We start from the raw sequence: 24,304 nt of genomic DNA on the forward strand, positions 1-24,304 counted from the left end.
TGCCTCTCTGAACCTTTTGGCCCCTGTGCCAGAGAGGCCCTTTCAGTAATCCGGATGTGGTGTAAAAGTTGAGTTTGTTAAAGTAATTTTATCCCATCACGATAGTAATCTTGAACCCTCTTAAACGGCAATTTAGTGTCTGCTGCATTGATCCAACAGGATTGTGTAGCAGCTGTTTGATGTGTACTTCATGTTTTTCACCCTTGGAGGCAGTGACGGGCACTAACGTGTGTGCGCAAGCGCAGTGGCACTTCACACAACCGCAATAAGCAAACATGGCGGCGGCCGTCGACAGTGTTGTGAAAGTGTAAGTTTACCTTTATTAATTGTAAGAGTACATCGAGCAGTAATGCAGAGGTAAATGTATAGTTTATAAATTAAAATATTCTTACTGTGGATCGTATAAAACTGTAAACATAGCCTCCTCAACCTTGAATACAATATTTGTCCCTAGAGAAAAACGTTATCCACTGAGCTATGGTTAGCCTGTTAGCCTGTTAGCTGTGGCAAATACAAATGAGGCGAACCCATTGTGGAGCTCTCTTTTAGCCACTACTTATACTCAACTTAGCTGCACGTGGTTGTGTTCAATGTGGTTTTACACACAATATATCCAAACTGTTGCTAGCCAGCTGCATGCAGATGTAGGAGAGAGTTAATTTTCCTTTAACCTGTCAGCTTGGCGGGTGCTTTGTTGTGACGAGAGGCTCGCTCATAATCAACCTTTTGTTCTGATATCCCTCCATCGATACTGTTAGCGTCAGGCTTTGTTCTGGAGTAAGATCTGGTTATGGTAGTCCTGTTATTAAATGCAGATATCGTACAGCCAGAGCAACAGTCTGAGTGCAGTCTGCTAAAACAATGCGACAAAAATGGTTCAACAGTGAAGCCGGGAAGAAAAAGTAGTATCTTTGAGGAAGGACACTTACTTTTGTTACACAAAAGATGGCTGCCGCATCATAATTGTGATTATATAAAGAAACCCAACGAGAATAACGAATTAAAGTGTTTCAGAGTGGTGTTATATTCAAGCAAAGGGAAATAGCGGTTTGTCCTGTGAAGTCATTTGCAATGATTGCAGCGCACACAATCAACGTGGTTTTGACCACGCGGATATATATTGATTTAGATAAGCTTGTTGCAAATATAATGGCATCTGCATATATAATCAAAGATAAGTTACAAGAAATTTGTTAAAGTAAAACAAAAATATTGAGTTTAAAACTGTTTTGAGGTTGAAGGTAGTTTCACTGTTGCATAGTCTGTTCACTATAAACCACTTATAAGTTTAATTCCAAACTCAAAGATTTCATATATAGTACATATTTACATCAAAATTCTTTTCACATTAACAAGAGCTATTTACAAGGTCAAGAATTAATTTTGGCAATCATATTTAAGGTATCTTTATTTATATATATTTAATGATTTCTTCTTACAATTACATCTAATTGTAAAGTTTAGAGCATGGTAATAGAAAATAGATTACAATAGTGTCAGGGTGCATTTTACAGAAACTACTTCAGTATATAAAATCTACGAATTATAGTTATTTATCTCTTGCACTATGTTTCCGGCTACACTTATTAACAGTCTCTTGATCTGTGCTATTTGCTTTCACATTTCAGGCTGGGAGAGCAGTATTACAGAGATGCCATGGAGCAGTGTCACAGTTACAATGCTCGTTTGTGTGCTGAGCGCAGCATCCTGATGCCCTTTCTGGACTCTCAGACGGGTGTAGCCCAGTCCAACTGTTACATCTGGATGGAGAAGAGACACCGGAGTGCAGGTATATAAAATCAGTGCTGAATGATTGTTCACTGTTTTCATTGATTGACATCGCTACATACATTTTCATGTCTTTATCAAATACTCTGCAAAACTGTAATTAAAAGCTAAGACCATCAACCTCACACATTTTGCTCACACCAACACTTGATTCACCTGCTGGTTCATGTGTTTGTAACGTTCTGTGTCTCATAAGGTGTAGCTCCAGGGCAGCTGTACACCTACCCCGCACGCCGCTGGAGGAAGAAACGGCGTTCTCATCCCCCTGAGGACCCCCGGTTGGCCTTCCCCCCTCTCAAAGCAGGTATATCTTTTAATGGAACAACCTTCTCCCAATTCAAATACAGTCACAAGGTTGTTTCATGTCAATGCTTGCATTACCGTTTTCCTCCCTGTGTGTAGCAGATTTGGATCTGGGGCTGAAGCGTGATACATTGGGAGCGGCGGATGGCAGCAGTCTGGAGGCCCTGCTAAAGGGTGAGCCCCTCGAACGGAGGAGCGGAGTGTCGGACATACGTGGTCCTGAGGATGACGCAGCAACCGTGGAGCCTCCTGCCACCTCAACTACCACCACTTCCTCTGGGCGTGTCCGCAAGGTCCGGCTGAACACTCTTGTTCTCTGCAAGTGCAACTGCAATCTAGAGGATCCCTGTACAACTAAGACATACTTAATGTGAAAAAGCATTAAAAGGCAAATCCTACCGAGCTTAAAACCTGACCTTTTAGAAGATTTATCTATTCGCTTTATACTGATGATGAAAGATTATGTAACTTTCAAACCAATGTCTCTCACTGCCCCCCCTACAACTCTGTTCAAATATCTGTTTCGTCAACACAGTTACACAGCTAAACCTGTAATCTAATGACAGACTGGCTCGATGATTTTTAACCCAAGTGATTAGACTGAGAAAAATAACAGGAACAAGTTACCACAGCAACAATTTGTCAACACATGATATCATTTACATAAAATTTAGCACAGTGAGAAAGCAGAAGTTCATAAATTCAATACAGCACATCTTTGTCAAAACCCCCTCTCTGCAGAGAGTGCTGGACCACGACGACTACTTGGACGACCTGGATGATGAGGACTTTGAGGACGAGACCCCCAAGAGACGAGGCAAGAGCAAATCCAAGGTGAGTGATGCTTCTTTATCTGCAGGCAGTGCCTTTTGTTATACCAGAGGATCAGTCTGAGGGGATGAAAATACTGCTACTCATTAATGTCTTTCTTTGTTTCAAGAATGCACCATTCTGTTCTTGTTTTGAATGTTGTTCTTTATTCAATTTAAAGTGTTTTAACAAATTTAAGAAGAGCTAAATGGTTTCTGTAGGGTCGCAGTGACAAGAATGGCAAGAAAAAACAAGAGGCTGCAGCCGCTGCGCTGGAGGAGAGGGACAAACCGTACGCCTGCGACAGTGAGTAGAAGCTTCCTTTGCATTGTTTGTGTGTCATGCATGTCAGCAAGAGAGGCTTTTGCTTTTTTCCTCTGAAAGACAAAAACAACCCTTCTGCCATGCATGGTGTGATCTGAAAGACCCCATCTGGAACTTAAGTTTGACAGCATAGAAATTGGAAAAGTTGCCAGTCTGAATGCGTTTTTTCGTTTAGTTTTTTTTTTGTTTGTTTTTTCCTGAGATGCGGCTCCGTGTGTGCTCTCTAACTTCTTGCTGGCCATAAAGCTCATTGTGCAAATGCTCACCTCCACTGAATGAGTTTGCTGCTAGCGCGTCAGCCAAATACTATCAATGTGACAATAAATGAATAAAGCCGGTTGTGGAGCGATGTGATGCGTTCTTTTGTGGTTCCACCTTGGGCCTTTTTGGACGGTAGTTAGAAATTGGCCGCCTTCACTATAACACTTTTTTTGACCGTGTGTGTGTGTGTCAGTCTGTGGGAAGCGCTACAAGAATCGTCCTGGCCTGAGCTACCACTATACACACTCTCACCTGGCCGAGGAGGAGGGCGAGGACCGAGAGGAGATCGAGGCACCACCCACTCCTCGCCAGCCTGAGGAGCAGAAGAGTGAGTCACTCTCTAGTGCTGAGAGAGAGACAGAGAGAGAGAGAGGGGAAGGAGGTTTGGTTGCATGCTATGTAGCATGTGTGTGTCTGTAAAAGGGATGTCTCTCTCTCATTCTTTTTTTTTTTTTTTTCTGCTCTTTTCATTTTTTGATTTTCATGATGACTGAATCCCAAATGTGGGATTAGACTCAGTGTTCCTGACATTATTGCACAGTTGGGAATCCTGGCATTTTTTTCAGCATATCATCCATCTTTTTTTTTTTTTCCCACATATCCATCGCATTACTTTTTTTTTTCCTTTATGCACGCGACACCGTGTTAGCAGACGTGTTCAACAAGTGCGTGTTGTCAGTTGTCACTCATTCATTAGTTTGGATCATATTTCAACACATCAGCCAGTTAGTGACATAAAGGGGCGTTGTTGGCTGATGAGACACCAGGTTTGTAAAACTGCTTCAAAGTCTGAATTATCTGATTTATACCTGTTTCATACTACAGTGAGTACTACATTTTACATCTGGAACACTATAGTGGTATTTGACTCATCTTCCTTTGTTTCTAATGTGAACCGAATGGTTTCTTGTTCGTTCGTTCTCCTGCTCAGCAACAAAGAAGGGTCCCAATGGGCTGGCACTGCCCAACGATTACTGTGACTTCTGTCTTGGAGACTCCACCTTAAACCAGAAGACGGGCCAATCAGAAGAGCTGGTGTCCTGCTCAGACTGTGGTCGCTCAGGTATGAAATTTTCACATGTCTTTTATTATTAATTTCACTGATCACTAATCACCCGCTGAGCTTACTTACTGTTGCCATGTCGAGCTAAATGTACTCATACGCAGTTTAGAATAATAACAGGGCGGGATTTTACAACTCAAATTCATTGGAATTTCTGAAAGCCTGAAAAGGTCTTGCCGGCTGAAATTTCAGCTGTCGCTAGGAGATCAACTGTAGGTAGCTTACAAGAAGAAGAATAATTCCTCCAGAGGTGTGCTTAGGTTGACCAACTTTTATAAGGGATCTAACATGTGCACTTGCTACATACATTTCATGCTCAAAGCTGCATTTTCAAAGCAAAGAAAATCTGCTATGCCAGTCGATAAGTAGGACAAAATATGCTAGTAACATAACTTAATGTAAATGTTACATGAGAAAAGGATTTTGCAGTGTGTTATGAAAATGTATGGTTAATTGAGTGACACTGGCTGACGTTAATAGAGTGTAAATGATCTTAAAAACGATTAATTATAGGGCAAAGAAAATCTGCAGGGGATGTGCTAGTTGTGACTTTTATTCAACATAATCTCTGACCCCGCAAAGTAATGTTTGTTGATCACGTGGACTACGATCTTGGAAGTAATGTTTGGTTACTACTGTAGATAGTAAGCTAATAAGTTGTTCTAAATCTTACAGATTATGTGAAAGCAAGCAAATAAGCTATTAAGCCCCTTCCTTACAATTACAGTCCTGGGTTTATAGGTTTGCACCGCATCCAAAGCCTCTCTGATAAAAAGTTATTTGAGTCTAATCGTCATTTATTTAGTAACAAGGTGGTTTTATTTGACAACATTTCTCCATGTCCTCTCCATCCTGCAGGTCACCCAACATGCCTGCAGTTCACACCAGTGATGATGGCTGCAGTGAAGACCTACCGCTGGCAGTGTATTGAGTGCAAGTGCTGCAACGTTTGCGGCACCTCCGAAAATGACGTAAGCCCCTTCACTTCAAAATATGTGTCACCGGTTGTCAAAATAAAGTCGTATCTAGGTCTGTTGTTTCCTGATGAGAAGGAAAGTGTTTTTGTTTTCACAGCAGCTCATGAAACACGGTGATGCTAACGGTCGTTGAAGCATTCGGGTGGTTTTCTTTTTCTGTTCATTCCTGAGTGAGAGTCCTTGGCTTATGATGGCTTTCGTCGGAGTTTAAGCTGACAAAAATGTCTTTTTGTTTGCCGTTTTCCCACTAAAATCAGCCCCCATTGTGTCACACAAATGCACATACAGTCAAAGAATGTCAAACTTGAGGTAAAGCTGGCAACAGGTTGACAACAACTTTGTCACAAGTGATTGAAATCTCAAGGACAACTTTTATTATCTAGAAGTTGTGAGTCATTTGGGCAATTAGCAAAATATCAACATAAAGGACAGAAAACAACAGCTGAACAAATGAAATGGGGAAAAAAGAACACATGAAGCGGGTTTTCTTTGTTTGTTTTTTACACGTTTGATGTGTATTTTTAAAAGAGAAAATTGATTTAGTTATATATTGCAGTAATTCTTCACTGTCAGTATAAGACTGCATTCTCCCATCGGCCTTTAGTCTGACAATGATATAGCCTCTGGGGACAACGGTGAACATGCCGGGCGTATCTGGTTTAGCCAGCGGTTCCAGTCAGGACTTCCTTTTCCGCGTGCTGCATTGTTTACAGAAAAAGAAACCGTTCTTCTTGTGATTTACTTTAATTAACGGGTCTTACCTTTGCTGAAATGTATCTTTTAGCTTAATTTAGCTTCGTCAGGTCTGTCCTCAAGAGGAGAAGAAAACTACTTTTAAAATGCTCGTTTGTTGAACAGAGGTTGGATCGCTCATTTCTGATGCATTTGAGGAAGACAGGAAATCTCAACGCTGAACGACTTTCGTGAAACAGCGTCAAGGGAATTTATCTCCAGTTAAATTTTAGATGGATTGTTAGCTGAACTTACATGCAGATGTCTGTTTATAGAGATTAATAAGAAGCTAAATCGTTGTCAGATAGCTGCTGATTGGAGCCGGGATGTCATTACGGTTTGTCTCCACACAGACTGTTTTTCCTGCATACGCTGCAGCCTGCTGATACGTGATTGGTCAATATTACACGGACTACAAGCATACGACATAAAGAAACCAGAACACTCACCATCCCAAAAAATCCACACCCCTGCCCACAGATTCTACATTTCTTTGTAGAATCTATAAATAGAGATTAAAGAAAATTAAACACAAGTTGGTTGTAATGTCCTGAGTATTTAGGGATTTCACAGTGTTCATAAAATGAGTCAAGCTTTAGCCGGATGTTTCAGGAGGAACTGTGTTTTTTTCTCTTCTTGTCTAATCAGCAGACTGAACATGATGTTTTGTTTTTGTAGGACCAGCTGCTCTTCTGTGATGACTGCGACCGAGGCTACCACATGTACTGTCTAAGTCCCCCCATGACTGAACCACCAGAGGGTAAGCTGATGCTGAATACTTTACTGCAGAGGACAACAGACTTCCTCTGCTTACTTTCTCTGCTATCTTAAGATCCGGGTGTCTGGTGAAATGATAAAGTTGTGCCTTGAAACAATAACTGATGAGTTGGATACAGCCCTAATAATGTTACTTTTCTGTATTAATTTATTATCCCAGATGTTTCCACCACTTTCTACGTGTGGCTATTTCAGTTTAATGAAATGACATTGGGTGATGCTTAGCTGTAGAAATAACAATCTGTGGGTTTGAAGGTCCTCTAAGTTTAAGCATGATGATTACTGATTAGACAGTCCAGTTATATTCCCCGAATAACAGAGGACACAATATAATGCACATACTTATTGAAGTATTTCCTCACAGTGATGCTTGACCAGCTGATTCTGTATTTCGACAACATGCCTCACTGTATTTGTGTGTTCACAGGGAGCTGGAGCTGCCACCTGTGCCTGGCCCTGCTGAAGGATAAAGCATCTATATACCAGCAGAACCAGAACTCTGCCCCCGAGTGACATCATAGCAGCTAGTCCCGCCCCCTCCTTACAAGACACCCCACCCCACCCCCCCTCCTCTCGATGGGAAAGTCAGACCTCCTCTCAGTCCGGAGCTCAAGGCTCTGTGCAGATGTAGCTGAGCCGGACCTCAGATCAGCTTTACAAGTCTTAATATGTTCAGCGTCAGTGGGGGGGATCAAACTATCACTACCAACCTGCCTGTAAAGCCCCTGAGGCTAAACCTCAAACACAAACATTATTGTGCGTATATATACAGTATAGACACACTCTCTCCTGGACTGTTACACACACTAGAAACAGAGACAGAGAGCATGCAGTAACCATAGTAACTGCTGTCTCCATGGGAGCTCCCAAGAGCAAACGGATTAGCATCGCAGCTAATTATCTGCACCCTTTTACACTCAAAGACACCGAGCAGACTGTCGAGACAACACAGATTCTCTTCTGCCAAATTATCTATTTTTACTCCCTGAATGTGGGAGAAAGAAAAAAAATCACCACGTATACGGTTGAAGAATATTATTATTACTATTGTTATTGTTCTGGTTACTAGTGGACTTTTGTAGTGGCATTCGTCTGTGTACTTTTGTCTGATTGGAGCGTTTTATCTTTTAAAGAATTTCCCTGAGGGGAGCTAGTCAGTGCCAAGGTCCACCATCAGATGAAACCCATGGAGCTTATCATAATGTGGCCATCTTTGTTTCATTTCATATCAGTGGGACAAAGACGAGAAAACAAAGTCTTAATTTTTGCCAACAAAAATCTTTAGCTTTCACTTGTTGAGCTGTTAGCACAAAATCTTGCGACATACTTAACGGTTGTACCAAAACCAACATTTTATTTCTGATGCTGTTACTTAAACCAAACACTATACAGCCAAGCATATACTGAAAGTTGCACTCATGAAATTGACATGAGTACAAGTATAAATTCTCCATCACCTATAACGCTCTTAATTTGAAAAGCCTGACTTTAATAAGTCAGATGATGCCTTTCTAATAGAGAAGACTCACTGCTGCAAGTCCAACACGAGAAACTAGTCATCATAAAGGTGCATCCTTTTCTCAAAGAGGTTTCATGCGAGCTTTTATTTTGGCAGTGACATCATCCTTAACAAGTCACTGCTGCTGTCCGACAGATGACACACACAATCATTAACAAACTGTAGCTGCTTTTATCATTTGTCACACTGCAGGTGGAGTTGCATGCAGATTGCACCAGTATGAATGCACACACACTCATATCACAAGTGTTGTTTTTTTTGTTGTTGTTTTATTGTTTGTATTTTTTTTTTTACATTTTATATTACCTGATATTCCATTGGTACTGGGAGTTTTTCTAGTAGAATTTTGTAAAGTCTATGGTATAGCAACACTTCAAGTATATAGCTCCTAATGCATTCTATGTACTGTTTTGACTTTTTCTATTTTTGTTATGACTGTGACATGTTTGAATTTATTTGATTATTCTGATATGTCAGACCTCCATTATGAGTATTTGTAAAATGATGTACTTTGTTGTACTATTTTTATTTTTTCATTTCTTTGGTATCAAAGCCGATTTAGCCTGACTTAAATAAAAATCACTTTGAATTACGTGTCCTGTGTAACTGCTTTAAACATAGTTTCCAGAATGTTTGACAGAAATATACAAAGGAACCGTAAAGTAACTCAAAGCAAAAGTTAAAGGTTGAATCAAACTTTGGATGTTTTTCTATCTCAGCAAAATCACATTTACATGTTGCATTGTAATGACACTTTGGCTAACACCAGCAGGTCACATGTTGTACAACTTGTGCAGTATGTAGATTCTTTGTAAACTAAGTAATATTGTGTACTGTGACAAGAATTGGAATTTGTTTCAAAATGCTGTGGTGGAAAGAAACTGCAGAGTACACTTGATAAAGTACTATACTTAAGTACTTTTTAAAAAAATAATAATTTCAACAGTGGATAGAGTCGGAAATAAAGGAAAAGAGAGTGAGGATAAAATGCTGCAGTTGGACCCGGGGCCGCTGTGCCTCTAAACATGGGACGCACATGAACCGCTGAGCTAAACCGCTGCCACACTGAAGTAAAGTTTTGATGTACTTGAGTATTTCTATTTGATGCTACTTTATACTTCTACTCCGACACATTTCAGATTTTAATAAATAATACTTTTTCTTTATTACATTTAATTGGTAACTCAAGTTTGTCACTTTGCAAATTTTCATTATTAACAATATTCACAGGCAATCCAGCTGTATGAAATAATCTATGTAGCTCTAACCTAACCAGCTGCATCATTAAAATGAGGTGAAGACATTAAAGCATAACTAATCATAATGTAATTATTATGATTCATTCTGAAATGGACCATTCTGCTCAATTACTTTTGGTCATGTTTGTATTTTACGGCTAATACTAAGGCTCTTTAATGTAACTACAATCTAAATGCACTTCCTCTACCTTTAACAGTGTATTTATTCTCTGTGGTATTAGCTACTTTAACTTAAGAAGTCTTGAATATTACACGATTGGTATCATGTCATTGAGTATGTAATGTAGCTTTGGGATTCAATTCAAAACACTTTTACAGCTCCCTTCACCTGACTGGTTCAGGGCTGTGGAGCTGTCCCTGGTGCTGAAGGCTGCAGGTACTGTAACAAACGATGAACTAAAAGGCATTGGAATCTATCTCACTTTGAAGTTACTCTTTCTCTGATTTATTCTTATGTTTGTAACTCTATTGTCTTCTACTATTTATCTTTTGTTCATATGAAAGGTTTCGTGTACAGTATTAAACATGAATGCTGTTTGTTGTCTAGTAAAAGCTTGATGCTGATTTATGTCAGTTGTCTTCCACTGCTGCTTCCCAGGGACAATGGCTCATTTGATGGTAACGTCGTTTTATCTATATGTCTAATTATTCGCAGAGACAAAGGTAAATTGCAATCAGTTCTGACAACCTTCGTCCTGTCTCTGTGTGAGGCTCTACTTACCAACAGCTCAGCTCAGATGAGGGTCAAAAGGTTTTCATGTCAAACAATAACCACAGCGATGTCCCTCAGTGAAGTTGCTGCTTTGCATGCTGGGTTGCGTGAAATCTTTCATCCTCTGAGGACTCAAAAGTAGAGTGTAGAGGAAATAAATCACATTGTCATACAAAAATGTCTTAGAAACAAGTGTTAAATATATTGTAAATGCAACACGTTTTTTTGGCAACGTTTGAATGCATCCTTCTCCAATAGCATGACTCAAGCAAGCGCTGTTAGGACAATCTCAAAATTGAGATTGCACTTGTTTTATTCATTATTTGTTCATATATAACTCTTGTCCCATGTACTAATAAGTGCAAGTGTAAGACATTTCAAAAAGAGCAAAATTAGGGTTTGGATGAGCATTACAGAGATTGTCAGAGGTGAAAAGCACAATAGAAACCTCACAGAACAAAACATTTTATTGCACTCGACAACACACACACTCAAGGACTCTCTCCAAACACATTCGGAAACACCCTGAAGCATACAGTCGCATTTGTTCCATCACAAAAACACCACCTCTGTGCTGCAAAGCTTTAAGGAAAGGGGAGGGTGCTATGTTATGTACAAGGCCAAGACAACAGTGGCTTAGTGCAATTATCTGAAGCGTGATGATCAGCCATGCAATGCTGCTTACAACTGCATGATGAGACATTATACTCGACATAAAAGAGGTGCACACACTGAGAAGCAACTATATAAACTCACACATATTATCATCCGGTCATTGAGGTTACTTTTGGCAGTCATAAAGTATTTATAAGTAAACTAACACACTCTGGGGTTCCTTATACAATATTCTTAGTTTCAGAATACAAATTCAACACTTTATAAACTTTTTGGAGACACAGTGCATCATCAGCTGGGTTTGATTTCACAAAATCTGGGCCGGAGGTGCTTGGTACAAAACTATGTAAAATACTCATTTATCAAAGGTAAACAATGCAGCTTTCAGGATGTGAAATGAAATGAAAAGTCATCTGTCCATACATCTGATCAATAATGGCAGCAGTGAAGGTGGAAGTCAGATGGCTCGTTTGTGCGACTCCGTACGTGGAGATCGTGCGTCCTCTAAAGCCTTTCGAAGCCGATAGAGCAGAGGAGGAAGATGGCGTAGAGCAGAATGAGACAGAATCCCAGCCTGCGGTCCAACTTCCAGCAGTTCAGATGGACGCACAGGACCTGAGGAGGAGTAGGGATGGACAGAGAGAGAGAAAGAGAGCTTCATTTCCTGTTGCTCTGTGATAAATACAATCTCATATTTCCCCGAGTCTGAAAACACAATCAAGCCCTCTCAGGCCTCGACATTAAAAAGATAGCATGGTTGAAAATAACAGGCAGCTTTTGTTGGGGCAGACTTTTCCCATGTCTTAAGAAATAATTAGATTAATCAACTTTATTTGAAAAAAAAAAAAGGTCAGACACGGTTGAGAATAGATATCTACTCACAGTAAGTACGACGGAGGCTAACAGCAGAATCACTGAGTACACCAGGCCTTTGCTGTTGATTGTCACCTGGAGCAGAGATGACAACGTGTTAACCAGGATTCTGTCTTACAAAGTTAGTTAGATAAGAGTTTGATAAGTTAATTCTTCTGTGTTTGGTCAACAACACGACGATATCTCAATGTTTTAACAGTCAGGCATCAAGTAAAATACAGAAGATATCAGACAGAGGAAACAGTTGGTGTTACCACTGATCCATAGCTGACTATAAGAGTCCTCAGAGCCCAGGGGAAGCCCAGACCCAGCAGCACATCGAAGATATTACTGCCGATAGAGTTGGACACGGCCATGTCTCCCATCCCTGCAACACCCAAAACATGCACAAACACAAAGTATAATTCATGGCCGATTATGTCGTGCACGTGATATGAGACATTCTGGTAGCTTGAGTTCACGTCATTATTACACAAACAAGTTTCTTTTGAAAGACTTCTGAACGTTTGCAGAGATATTTTAAATTTGAGCTATTATGGTGTTGTGATGTGGGAACAGCTTGCATACTAACTTTTCTAGCAACATCATATTTGAACAACAACAATGTAACATTCAGTTGTAAATACTGTTTGTTGTATGTTGTGACAATACTGCCTGTTAGCGATGAGGGGTAAACACGTTTGCAAGAAAAATTTGCATTCTATGAATAATCTCATACATATTTTGATATCTCAGTTCTCCCTTTGCCAGAGAAGGTCAGCTGCAGCAGATGAAGGATCTCGATGTTTTTAAAGTAATAATCTCAAAGATTTTCATTTAAATAAACGTCTGTTGAGTCACTATCTATCGCCAAATGAGGTTACACAATAGTGACTGAGCCTATGGCCCGCTGATGAAAGCCTTTGCATTTGCAGTATATAGCATTATTACAGACTGGATGTCTGTGGCGACTGTCGCGGGAAAAAACACAAGCGGCGCCCAGTTAATGACGCGTTTTCCATCACCCAGCAGTGGTTGGTCTGCCAGAGAGGGTAGGCGGAGCTAAGCGGCTGCTTTTCCAGTCTCTGCAAGAGTTGCGAGTAAACAGTAATCTACTAAGGCTGAACAAACGAAGAAAAGATCAATGACTACAGATACAACTTCAAAAAGAAAGAAACAAATTCGACGCTCAGATGAAGGCAAAAAGGAAAGCGACCGTCAGCGAGGAAAATCAAGAGTTACAACCGTAACAAAGCGAATCAACCATGGACGTCTGGTTATATTGAAAAGTTTACTCCTGCAATTACCGTTTATCGCCATTAGGTGGTGCACAAGAGAACAAAACTGAAATCTTCCAGATTATAACTTTAACTACCTACTACTCTACCCTCTGAAGGGAACCGTGAGACTTGGTTATAAGCTTCAGGAAAAGCTTGTATGTAGAACTTTAGTTATGAATAATTCGTCAGACCAGTAACAAGAATCAAATAAGGTAAAAAAAATAGTGCAAATATGGGTTGAGAGAGGTTTAAACACGTGTGCCCACACATATACACACACACACACACACACACACACACACACACACACACACACACACCTTGTCGGGCGACGATGAGGCTGGCCATACAGTCAGGGACACTGGTGCCAGCTGCCAGAAAAGTGATGCCCATGAGGACTTCTGGGATTCCAAGTGTGTAGCTGATTATGGTCACCTGGACAGAAAAAACAGTGGAAGAGCCTGTGTATATACGTGTGCGACTGCGTTTGTGTAGTTAAAAGTGTGCTCTTGCATTAGTGCGTTTCCTACCATCCAGACCATGAGGTAGGAGAAGAGGGCTATCCAGAGCGTGGAGGACAGGAAGGTGAGCAGGTACCAGCGCTCCCACCGCGGCAGGTTACAGTCGGGGATGGTGCAGTGAAGCAGCACACTCAGGGGCCAAGAGAGCAGCCACTTCACACGCACACACCAACCACCTGGGGAAATGCACACAGACACATATACACCCGAGTTTCCCCACAGGGATCATTACAGATTAATCTGAGCTTCTCAATGATTCATGTGGCTCGGCCGGGGTATGTTATCCCTTTTTAATTAGCTGCTCTCGCAATAAATCACTGAAGTTCTCTACATGTAAGTGAAAAGAGCCAGAGAGGAACCAGTTATTATTATAACACGATATTATTATGTTATTACAGTAACATGAATGTTGCTCTGTCTAAATCTTTCTTCTTTACCAGGTTTTAAAACTATATTAAATAATATAAAAACGAATTAGTTTGTAGTGACTCACTTTAGTCTGAATTAAAATTTGATAAGAACCTACGTGTTGCTACGTAAACAGTTTAAAGAGTCAATTATCTTTTAAATGGGACTTTTCCTGGAATACAAAAACCCATAGGGGAAATCAGAAACCTCTTCCATCATTTTGTCATTAAGCTCCAGGTGCCAAAAATGTAACTGAAGGGTCTATGAGCTATCATTGTGGAATCATTGTTTACATCAACTCAAAATCTGCCCAATGTCAGGTTTTGACCAAAATAAGATTTTGACTTCATCTCAATCCAAACATCAGGTGTTTATGTCAATGTTGGGTTTTGACATCAACCTATGTTGTAATATGACTTCATCCCAAAGTTGGAATTTAACATTGACCCAACGTCAAGTTTTGACGTCAGCCCAACGCCGGGTTTTGACATAAACCCAATGTCTGGTTTTTGCATCAGCCCAACATCAGGTTTTGTTGTCAACCCATTTTGATTTGACGTCAGCCCATGTCAGGAAGTGACGTTATTCCAGCGTCAGGATTTGATGTCATCCCAAAGTTTGAATCTGATGTGTACCCATCAGGATTTAACGTCAATGCAACATCAGGTTTTGACGTCAGCCCGTCGTCAGGAATTGACAACAAGCCAACATCAACATTTGAAGTCATCCCAACATTGGAATTTGACTTTTACCCAACTTCAGGTTTTTGCATAAACCCAACGTCAGAGTGATGTCATCCCAATCTTCTTCTTTTTTATCATCTTTGTTGTTTTAAAGGTGCAAACAGGAGTTCCACTTTTAGTTCTGTGGTTGCTGTATGAGTGTCTGCTGGCATTCCCCACTCACCTGGCAGGATGAAGGGTTTGAAAGCAGCCTTCTCATCATCTCCTTCCTCCTGCTCTTCCTCCTCCTCCTCCTCATCTTTAGGCTCTGCTCCCCCATCTGTTTCTCCCACTGTCTCTTTACCCCTCTCCCTCTCTCCCTCCGGCAGCTGCCCGTCTCCCTCTGCCACCGTCCCATTAGCACCCACACCTTCATCCCCCGAAGCTCCCCCCTCCTCTGAGCCACCTCGAGCTCGAATCAGCCTCTGCCTCTGAAGGAGGGGAGGGAGGGAGCGGTGAAGTGAGAGAAAAGAAAGAAGGAAGCAAAATGAGTTTGGAAACACTGCAGCAATTTTATGGAAATGACTTCATCTGACAGGAGAAACGATATGAGGAGTAGCAGGCAGAGTGATCAGGCAGGTGGGCAAATTCTGCAGAGGGGAGTTGGAAAGCATTGATCTGGGGCAGGGAACAGAGCAGGGGCAGCATTGGCAGTCACACTTTGATTTGTAACAGGAAATGGCAGGCACACATGCAGGAGAGCAGAGAGAGCGAGAAAGCAGATTTGGAGATTGAGTCCTTTGTTGCTTTTGTGTCTGGGATAATGTTATGCATGAAGCAGCGGTCTGTTTGTGTGAATGTCTTTGTGGGCTTATCTTTCTGTTCACCTGAGGATGTATCTTACCATTGATAAATCTTTACCAGACTTACCATATCAATACGGCAACTAACATATCATTTACATAAACAGATAACAGGATCAACGCATAGAAGTGAAAGTTTTTTTGTAGCATAAATTGAGCAACTCTACGGAATAGATTCAACTCTTCCCTTTCCAACTATTGCAATAAATGTAAGGTTTCTGAGGGGTCATACTTCCACTGTATTTTCAATTCTCCCTTTATCAAAAAATTCTGGAAAAATTACTTGATGTCCTTTTGTTTGGAGTCAGAAGGTGCATCCTTCTTCAGTGGATCTCTGACAAGCCTCCACAGCTCTCAGTGTGGATAAAAAGTATGATAGACCTCATACCTTTAGGGCCATGACCTACAGGCTCAAGGACAGACCTTAAATGTTCTATAAAACATGGGACCCCTTCTTAAATTATATGAAGTCACAGACTTTGCAAAGAGGCCTCTATGGACTTATATGGAAAGATATCCTTGAAGAGGACCTTAACGAGGTGACAAACTGAAGCACTTCAGTGCCTGAACATCTTGTCATGCACCTATTTTAATTCTTCCCTTTTCTTTTTTTCCTCTCCCTGTATTTTTTTTGTAATCTTTAATTTGTTTTCTCCTCATTTCATGCCGTGTATTTATTTAGTTTCACATCGTGTGGGAGCTTTGGCTATGGGTCCATTAATGTAATAATTTCTTGTTTCCATTTAAAATAAATGGAGCTACGGCTAAGAAGTCTTGTTGGAGGGTTGAAAGAAAATAGCTTCTATCCTTCTGTAGAAGTTCCTGGAAAGTAAAATTAGCAGAAATAATACCATCGATGTGACACATGAGTTACCATTCATTTCCATCATGGTCTGTTTACAGAAAGTTGAACTAAAGGTAAACTGGTTCAGTTGGACAGTAAAAGTCTTCTTAAATTTCAGCTGATGCAGGCTCTGTGATTGGACTGGTTTTAAACAGATCAGTTCTATCAGTTGTATATAATCAATATGATATTGTCTGTTAACAAAAACACTGTGAAACACTTCCTGGAGGGCCAAGCAGAATACGACTTGCAAACCAAAAGGCAGGTAATGCAGTCAGACTGAAGCTGTGTTTCGGGTGCAAATCACATTTCTCTGCATTACATATTTAAAGATATAATCTCGAAGATTTTCATTTAAATAAATGTGTTAAGTCACTATCTATCGCTGAATGAGGTAACACAATGGTGATTGAGCCTATGGCCCCTGATGAAGCCTTTGCATTTGCAGAATATAGTATTATTATGGACTGGGTGTCTGTGGTGACATTCGCAAGAAAAATCACAAGCGGCTTGATTGTTGGACAATACTAGCCTTGCACAGCTAAACCAGAGCAGAAGTAATGTAAACTACTACCAAAAAATGAATGTAAGAGAGATTTGTTCTTCTGTACCTTAGTGTTCAGTTTATATGAATATACAGTATAAGTGGTTACTTATTTAAAGGTAAAGATGAGCGTGTTGATTCTCACTAATAACCAAATACCCACCGACCCAGCCGATAAAACCAGGGGAACTTGACGTTATGTGAAGGTTGGGAGCTGCGTGCAGTGTACCTCGTTGATGACCATGCGTCCTGCCATGCGCAGGCGGGTGAAGGGGGGGAAATGCGGGGTGATGAGAAGGCGGAGGCTTGCCTCTGAGAAGGAGAGTTGGTGGGGGTGCCTGTTCAGCATCTCATCCACCATCACCACCCCTGAATCCTGGCCGGCCACCACACTGGAATCTGTGAAACGTACGGGGAGAGGGGTTGGAGTTTAGCAGGCATCAAAAGTGGAGGAGATGATGATTTAAGATGACAATGAGGACGGCGTGATGAAGAGAGAATAAGGAGGAAAAATCTTGTACATCAAAGTGCTGTGGTTTAATTTTAGCCTGTTTGAAATTCACAGGGGAAGAGAAATGGGTTTGAGATGCAGCCTTAACTGTGTCACTAGGTCTGCCGAAAGCTGCCGAAAGACTGAGGGAACTTTGAGATGAATGTACACATGCACACGTACAAACACGAGCTCCTGCACCTGGCTTCAGCGGCACCATGTCGTTGTCACAGTCTCCGATGTTTCCGACAGCAGTCGTCCGTCGCAGGCTGCTCAGACACGGCTGACCTGCTCTGCTGCAGTGTCTCTCTACCAGGCTGTACAGAGAACTGTTGAACCTACACAGAAAACACACACACATGAAGATCATATGTCTTAAGTGTGGAGAGAGCATGTGGTGGCTTGATACCAACAGGATGAGAATGCAAGAGAAAGAGACTCACTTCATGATGATTATGTAGATTCCATACATAGAGATCAGGATGATGGTCTCCCACCTGAAACATGCACACACAAACACAGACTCATTAATACTGAATAAACTGATCTGACATACAAACAATGTAAGAAAAAGATTCATTTCAGTCTTACCACACGACCTTTTCATCAAAGATCACCTGCAAATAGATGAAAACTTACTTCAATTACAGTCAAATGAACCTAAAACAGATTCATGATAAGCATCGGCTCGTAAAGAAATGCAGTAAAGAAAAGCAATCGCTGCTTGCTCACCAGACAGGACAAACAAATTCATTTTTAAAGTGTAAAATGCTCTTAACACTGAATCTTCTGTTCAAAAAATATTAAGGATAAGCACATTTAATGGATCCCTAATAAAAAAAATCATGTTTATGCAGAAAAAACATATTTAACTGAATCTACATTTAGCCGTACAGTATACAATATACTATACAATATAATATTACTCGAGATTTCTCACCAGGATCAGCACCACTATTGACAGGATGTAGAAAACTGCATCACGAAACAAAGGCCACCAGCTGAGAGAGATGGGCTGAAGAGAGAAAACAAACAGAACATTTTCATTAGCTAAATCAAGCAGTAGTTGTAAGATGTACTCATAAAAAAAAGTTGTGATTTTTCATCCTTTCACGGTCAGGTCTGACCGTGAAAGGATGTGTGTGTGTGTGTGTGTGTACCTGTCCGGAGAAGATGCCACAGATGCCTATGATGACCAGGATGTTAAAGACAGCTGATCCCACGATAGTTCCCACACCTACGTCTCCCTTTGTGATAAACACCCCTAAAAACACCAGACAGGAAATAGTGAGTAAATAAATATAACAAATGAGAAATATCACTCAAGTCTGAACAGAAATATTGCATCTTTGGTTCATTATCACAGGGCTTGACAGACATCTTGTATCTTATGCAACCGCTTGCAAAATATTTACTGCATGTTGCCTTAAGTCACGATGGTAACTTTTCAAAGCCAGCCTTTTTTCCTTCATGTAAAAGATATTTCAGAGGCAATACATGCATAAATGTCTTTAAGCCATATGGATGTAGAAGCAAGTTGTTATTCTCAGAAACAGGACAAGCCTGTTATTATAAGTGCAGAGGCAAATGCAATTAAAAGGAATATATAAATAGTTGTATCCTTATTGATTGTATCCTAGAAAAATCCCCAATAGCCCCAATGGTACCTGTCTTCACTTTAAATCTGGGCCGCAGTTTCCAAATACTGTGAACATCCTGTGAACAATACGTATTATTCTACTCAAATGTGTTTTTTCAACTATACCCACATTTTCTGAAACAGCTTTGTGGAAAAAAGAGCAACATCTAAGAACATCTGTGCTATGACAGGAATTCTTCTGTGAGCTGGCAAAACAATACACACTAAAAAACAAGCCCTAAAACAGTCAGCGCTTCTGCCTACACACTCTTGACTTTCTCTGCCCTAATAAGGTGAAGATGCATATGATTGCAGGTAATCGAAGCCATGATGTAGAAATCATCAGGCTGATTTATTAGAGGAGCACCATACTGACCAATCAGAGAGGTAAAGAGCTCGGGGGCGGAGCTTCCAGCTGCCATGAAGGTTGCCCCGGCAACATCCTGACTGAGTTGAAGGTTCTAAGAACAGAAGAGTTCAAACAGATTGAAAGAAAAGGCTGGAGATGATCTGCATTTTTGTTATTGTAAACAAATCTCAAATCCATGGACTTATTAAACTACTGTATATAGTCTGTGTGTCCAAAGCCTGATACAACGGCGGTTTCTATTATTGCCCAAAAACTAGAATAACAAACTACATAATATGAGTCAATCCAACATGCTGTTACTAACCAGCGGTGTGCAAAAAGTGTTTTCATCCTCCAAATAAGCAGTATTTACTCTTGTTTGAGTGATGTTTGCTAAAAACTTCAGTCCAGCTGTAATGAGATTTTTTTCTTAAAGCTACAGTAACATTATTTCATAAGAATTTGGTTAAAATAACTAATTTTGATCATTGCATTTCACTAACAATATTGCATTGAAATTATGTTGATTGCTTATCTGAGAGCGCCCGCCCCTTTGTATTTGTTATTTGTTCGCTTCCCACATGACTGGCCAATCACAGCAACTCTGTACTAGCGTCATCCAGCTTCTACGTGACTTGTGTCAGTAGCATGCACGCAGAAGTTGTGTCTGTCAGGAGCTATGGCAACTTGCTGTATATTTCCTGTACCTCCTTTGCCATTAACGTCATATACTGCTAAAGAAGCAAAAAGAAGGAAGAGCTTAAAGGATAAAAAAGCTCTAAATAAAAAGAGGGATCAGACGAGTGGGAGTGTAAGGGGCTGAAGAGCGATGCAGAGGTTGCCCTGTTCCTTCTTGACAGGTAACGGTAGCTCTTACGGTAACAGCTAACGGTAGCACCAAGCTCCAACACCTAGGGGTAAAAAGGTGATCAACACAAAGAAGCATAACTATAATGACAATTTTAGTAGTATTTTTTGTCAGCAATTAAGTTTACTTTATGGAATGAACAGCATCTCTCCTTAGAGAGACACACCACACAACGGCTGCGCAGCACATACCAGTTGCGAAATGCACGTGCATGTTTGGTGTAGTGGAGTAATCAACTGGAGGGCAAGAGCTACAGACAGAAAGTTGTGAGATGGACTTATGTATTGTCCATTCCACTTTTTGTAATGAATACAGACAGTAAGAAATATACCTCATAACCTCATTCAAGTTAAAGCTTTAGAGTTAAAGAAAATAAAGATGTCAGCAACTTGTAGAGTCTAAAAAACAAGCTCTTTTATAGCTAAATAACTATACTTTATGTCTCACACTATCTTATTTTTTACCACAATAGATATGTCTTTGGTTCATACCTCTGATACTTTTTCCAGTGAGGGCACAAAGTAAACATCACACACGATGGCCAGTGCATGAAACATGTAGATAGCCTGTGAGAAACAGGAGTACGCGTGTTGACTTGTGAGTTAAATGCAACAATAGGAAGATTTCTTTCATATTCTGGTGTTCAGGCAGAGCGCATACTCACACAGAGAAAGTGAAGGAGCACTGCTCCGTGTCTCCTTTGCTCCAGAGTAAAGACGTCTTCAGGAAAATCCCCGACAGCTGGAGAAGAGATGGGCAGAGAGTAATGAACCTGATGTGTAAAGTGAGGGAATCCCTAAACTAGACTTTATCAACTTAATAGAAAAGTATTCTCATAATCAATTCATGTTTTTAAGTCTTTCTTTTAAACATTCTCTAGTTCCTGCTTCCTAGATTTCAAGATGTGTTGCTTTTCTTTCTCTGTATTTAGAGGAATTGTTGTGACCTTTGACCTCAGAGCGCAGCCTCAGACTGTTCTTAGTCAAAGTTGAAAACTAAATGTGATTTTCCTGATGTTGCTCCTTGACTTTCAAACCTCCATTCACACTATGTGTGTCTGTTTTTGTTGGATGTGTGTCTGTTTCTATCTTCTAGCAACAAGGGCTGAGATTCCTGAGGTTCAAGCAGTGCAACAGTCATGAGACTAAACCCGTTCAGTTGCATAATAATTGAGTTTTTCGCTCATTTCCTTTGAAAATCACTCCTCTTGTGACTTTATGCCAGCTACACACAGGTGTTTATTACTGACATTCTTTTTAGCTCTTATCCTGTGAAGTCAACCTTTAAAGGCATCTAATTTGGCCGAGTTAGACAATGCGTCACAATCACTGTCTTTCTGACTGTAAGGGAGTGTTTTGCTAGACTGCACTGTCTTGCACGTAAGCTCAAACAAATGCCACGACTCACTGCGTCATAAAACAGAAGCTGTTAAGAGGCAGCACACAACAGTAATCTGGAGCGCTGCCTCTCGAGTGACTTCTCCAACAAGGTTTTAAGATTTATTTGTGAGTCAGAATTTATGAAACGTCCACTGTAGATCAAGGTCACAAACAGTGCGAGAGAAAAAAGTGTGACAAAAGTGGATAAGATGCTGCACAGAGGCATGGCTGTGCAGTCAGAGACATCACGTGTAGGTATGGTGTGATATTATGACAACCTGTCACATGATTTGTTTGCACATGGATCCAACTGTGTATTTAACATCAAGAGGAAGATGGTGCTCTTGAAAACAGCAGCGTTGTAATGGTGAGTAAATATCTTTGAGGCCTTGGAGTTAATCAGTGCTGTATTTCCCCAAAGCAACGAGGGTTTAGCTCAATATGCAGCTTAAAATATTATCTGAATTGGCTTCAAAAATCTCTTCATCTCACATCAGACCATCTCTCTTAATCAGCCAAAGAAATCCAAGCACACGCAAGTGATGAGAGGCCGCTAATCAGGAGGTCATTACGACAGGGCAGGCACTTTGAACAGCTTCACGTGCAGACGAAAATCCAGCCACGAATTCAGCATTCAGTTTCCTAGCAACCGGGTCCCCTCAAAGGCCCAGCTGTGTCTAAACATCTTGATGTGCAGAGTTTGAAGAAATGAAGGATGATGTGAAGACGAGAGGCAGATCGATTTGGATTAAACAGGTTAATAGGGAGGTGGGAGCCAAAATCTCCCACTGATTTGGCACACACAAACACACATAAATTAGTGCTATTTTGATCACCCTAATGACGATATTTAAGTCAGTATGCTCTTAAATAACTTAATTGTTTTCATTAAGAGAAGCTGGTTATGCTGTTTACACCCTGTTCATCATAATCCTCTTCCACATCCTACAGCATGGGTGGTGGTCGGGAACTCATGTCACACAAACACATGGTGGTAAAATGTCTCACCAGATGTAGAAATCGTGTCAGTGTGGTTGGCCTCTTTTTCCTGCACAAGCTCTCTCTTAAACAAGGAGATGTCTTCCTCCAATTTGAGCCCGTGTGCACCTAGAAGAGAGGGATTGGCATGTGAATACATACACATATGACAAAATATACGAGTTAGCTGTTGGCTGTATGTGTGTTTGGCATTATCTTGAACAACTTTATGGTATCTCTTTTAACAACTATAGAGATAAAAAATAAAAAATAAAAAACCTAACATTTTCATAATGTAATTTGCATGTTTAAGTAAGACGTAGGCGGATGAGTTTTAATAAATGTATGACGTTTCTTCTTGAGAAGCACCTGTATCGTCATTAAAGTGGAGGATCCAGGCGGCTGCGAGCAGAGCGACTCCGCAGACGCAGAACCGCGGGAGGAGGCGCGTCTGCCTCGGTCTCCTCGGCGCCTTCATCCCGCCAGACGCCGCCGCTCTCCGCTCAGAACATGTCGCCGCTCCGCCTTCACTCCTCCACACCACAGCCGGTCCGGTTCCTGCTCTCAGACTGGATCCAGCTGCCTTACTGCTCCCTTTCTCCGATTTAGCGTCTTTAAGGTATTTTAGTTCTGTGCTATGTCCACAATACAGGAGAATATTAGATAGATCCGGCCTGTCTTAAGCATCCCCATCCAGCAGGCACGTAAACACAATGAATCATAAGACAGAACCTTAATAAAAAAAAAGAATATCCCCGATTCAGACCGTCCTCACATCCCACTAGCCCTAAATGATCCCCTCTTTATTATCTTCCGTCTGGGAGGAGGTGTTTTCCTTGATTCACAGATAAGACCAGCAGGGAGCGCCTTCAGCTGGGTGGGGCGACGGGAGAGACATGGCAACACGGGGAGGCAGATTTACTGCTGAATGTGATTCTGTAATTCAGAAAAATGATCAGCACCATTTATGATGGCAGACTAACTTACTGATGACGACGATAAAAATAGACTATTTTGTTTGCGTGTGTTGTGTACAAGGTAAAAGGGAATGGGCTGCCATTCTAAACTATTTGTTTTTATTGAAGTGCTTCTTAACACAAGACTCACATGGGCATTTGTTAATAACTGTGTTATTGGTTGGGGTAACTGTTCCCTTTTTTATTACTGTTAAAATAAATAATGTAAATTATTGGGGGGGGAATCCAATCTGTTTGTTCTAAACATATACAGTTCTAAAGTTTAGCTAAAGTGATTAAGCTTCAGCTGTCAAGTGAGTTTCTTTCAGACGTTGTAATTTTTGAACAAATTCTCTCTTTGAGCTTCCAACAGGAGGAACAATTTCATTTAAGAAAACCAAAATCCACATACGGGAATGTGAGTATTTTCCTTAAAGTAAGTCCCTTAAATACCTGATAAATATAATAATTTTCATAGATTGACATTGGTGTAATTTACGTTAGATTAGTAGTGCCCCGGAGGGTGAAAGT

At 40.7% G+C, this 24,304-nt stretch overlaps 2 protein-coding genes across 5 annotated transcripts; one reads left to right on the forward strand and one right to left on the reverse strand.

Annotated features, from left to right (window-relative positions):
* The first annotated feature begins 272 nt into the window (after positions 1 to 272).
* Positions 273 to 9,134, forward strand: dpf2l (D4, zinc and double PHD fingers family 2, like). Of its 3 annotated transcripts, none has more exons than XM_069670399.1 (11): positions 273 to 307; positions 1,629 to 1,789; positions 1,985 to 2,092; positions 2,191 to 2,384; positions 2,833 to 2,925; positions 3,123 to 3,207; positions 3,680 to 3,814; positions 4,418 to 4,549; positions 5,408 to 5,520; positions 6,937 to 7,018; positions 7,463 to 9,134. In XM_069670399.1, exons 1-11 carry the CDS (start codon positions 276 to 278, stop codon positions 7,546 to 7,548), a joined length of 1,221 nt encoding a protein of 406 aa, XP_069526500.1. In that variant the 5' UTR covers positions 273 to 275; the 3' UTR covers positions 7,549 to 9,134. The 3 variants fall into 3 exon arrangements, with proteins under 3 accessions (XP_069526500.1, XP_069526501.1, XP_069526503.1); XM_069670400.1 differs by having other exon boundaries at positions 2,194 to 2,384; XM_069670402.1 differs by lacking the exon at positions 3,680 to 3,814.
* Positions 9,135 to 10,806: 1,672 nt separating this feature from the next.
* Positions 10,807 to 23,623, reverse strand: LOC138597966 (sodium/potassium/calcium exchanger 3-like). Of its 2 annotated transcripts, none has more exons than XM_069669581.1 (17): positions 23,187 to 23,623; positions 22,848 to 22,946; positions 21,125 to 21,201; positions 20,952 to 21,026; positions 19,620 to 19,704; positions 18,765 to 18,868; positions 18,545 to 18,619; positions 18,196 to 18,221; positions 18,048 to 18,101; positions 17,806 to 17,942; positions 17,425 to 17,513; positions 15,108 to 15,354; positions 13,803 to 13,969; positions 13,593 to 13,707; positions 12,268 to 12,380; positions 12,023 to 12,088; positions 10,807 to 11,755 (listed from the first exon to the last, which is right to left on the reverse strand). In XM_069669581.1, exons 1-17 carry the CDS (start codon positions 23,293 to 23,295, stop codon positions 11,645 to 11,647), a joined length of 1,749 nt encoding a protein of 582 aa, XP_069525682.1. In that variant the 5' UTR covers positions 23,296 to 23,623; the 3' UTR covers positions 10,807 to 11,644. The 2 variants fall into 2 exon arrangements, with proteins under 2 accessions (XP_069525682.1, XP_069525681.1); XM_069669580.1 differs by having other exon boundaries at positions 17,788 to 17,942.
* Positions 23,624 to 24,304: the final 681 nt, after the last annotated feature.

Source organism: Semicossyphus pulcher, unplaced genomic scaffold (genome assembly GCF_022749685.1).
Source record: "Semicossyphus pulcher isolate SPU_LCO1_2020_fin unplaced genomic scaffold, fSemPul1.0.p SCAF_2, whole genome shotgun sequence".
In the NCBI taxonomy this organism is placed as follows: domain Eukaryota; kingdom Metazoa; phylum Chordata; class Actinopteri; order Labriformes; family Labridae; genus Semicossyphus; species Semicossyphus pulcher.

Excerpts from the sequence above, each read along its gene's own strand:
- dpf2l (XM_069670399.1), top strand. The coding sequence starts at position 276 with ATGGCGGCGGCCGTCGACAGTGTTGTGAAAGT. Across the intron at positions 1,790-1,984 it reads GAAGAGACACCGGAGTGCAG|GTGTAGCTCCAGGGCAGCTG; the intron begins GTATATAAAATC and ends GTGTCTCATAAG. Across the intron at positions 3,815-4,417 it reads CCAGCCTGAGGAGCAGAAGA|CAACAAAGAAGGGTCCCAAT; the intron begins GTGAGTCACTCT and ends TCTCCTGCTCAG.
- LOC138597966 (XM_069669580.1), bottom strand. The coding sequence starts at position 23,295 with ATGAAGGCGCCGAGGAGACCGAGGCAGACGCGCCTCCTCCCGCGGTTC. Across the intron at positions 18,102-18,195 it reads TTTGATGAAAAGGTCGTGTG|GTGGGAGACCATCATCCTGA; the intron begins GTAAGACTGAAA and ends TGCATGTTTCAG. Across the intron at positions 13,970-15,107 it reads CAAACCCTTCATCCTGCCAG|GTGGTTGGTGTGTGCGTGTG; the intron begins GTGAGTGGGGAA and ends GCATTTCCCCAG.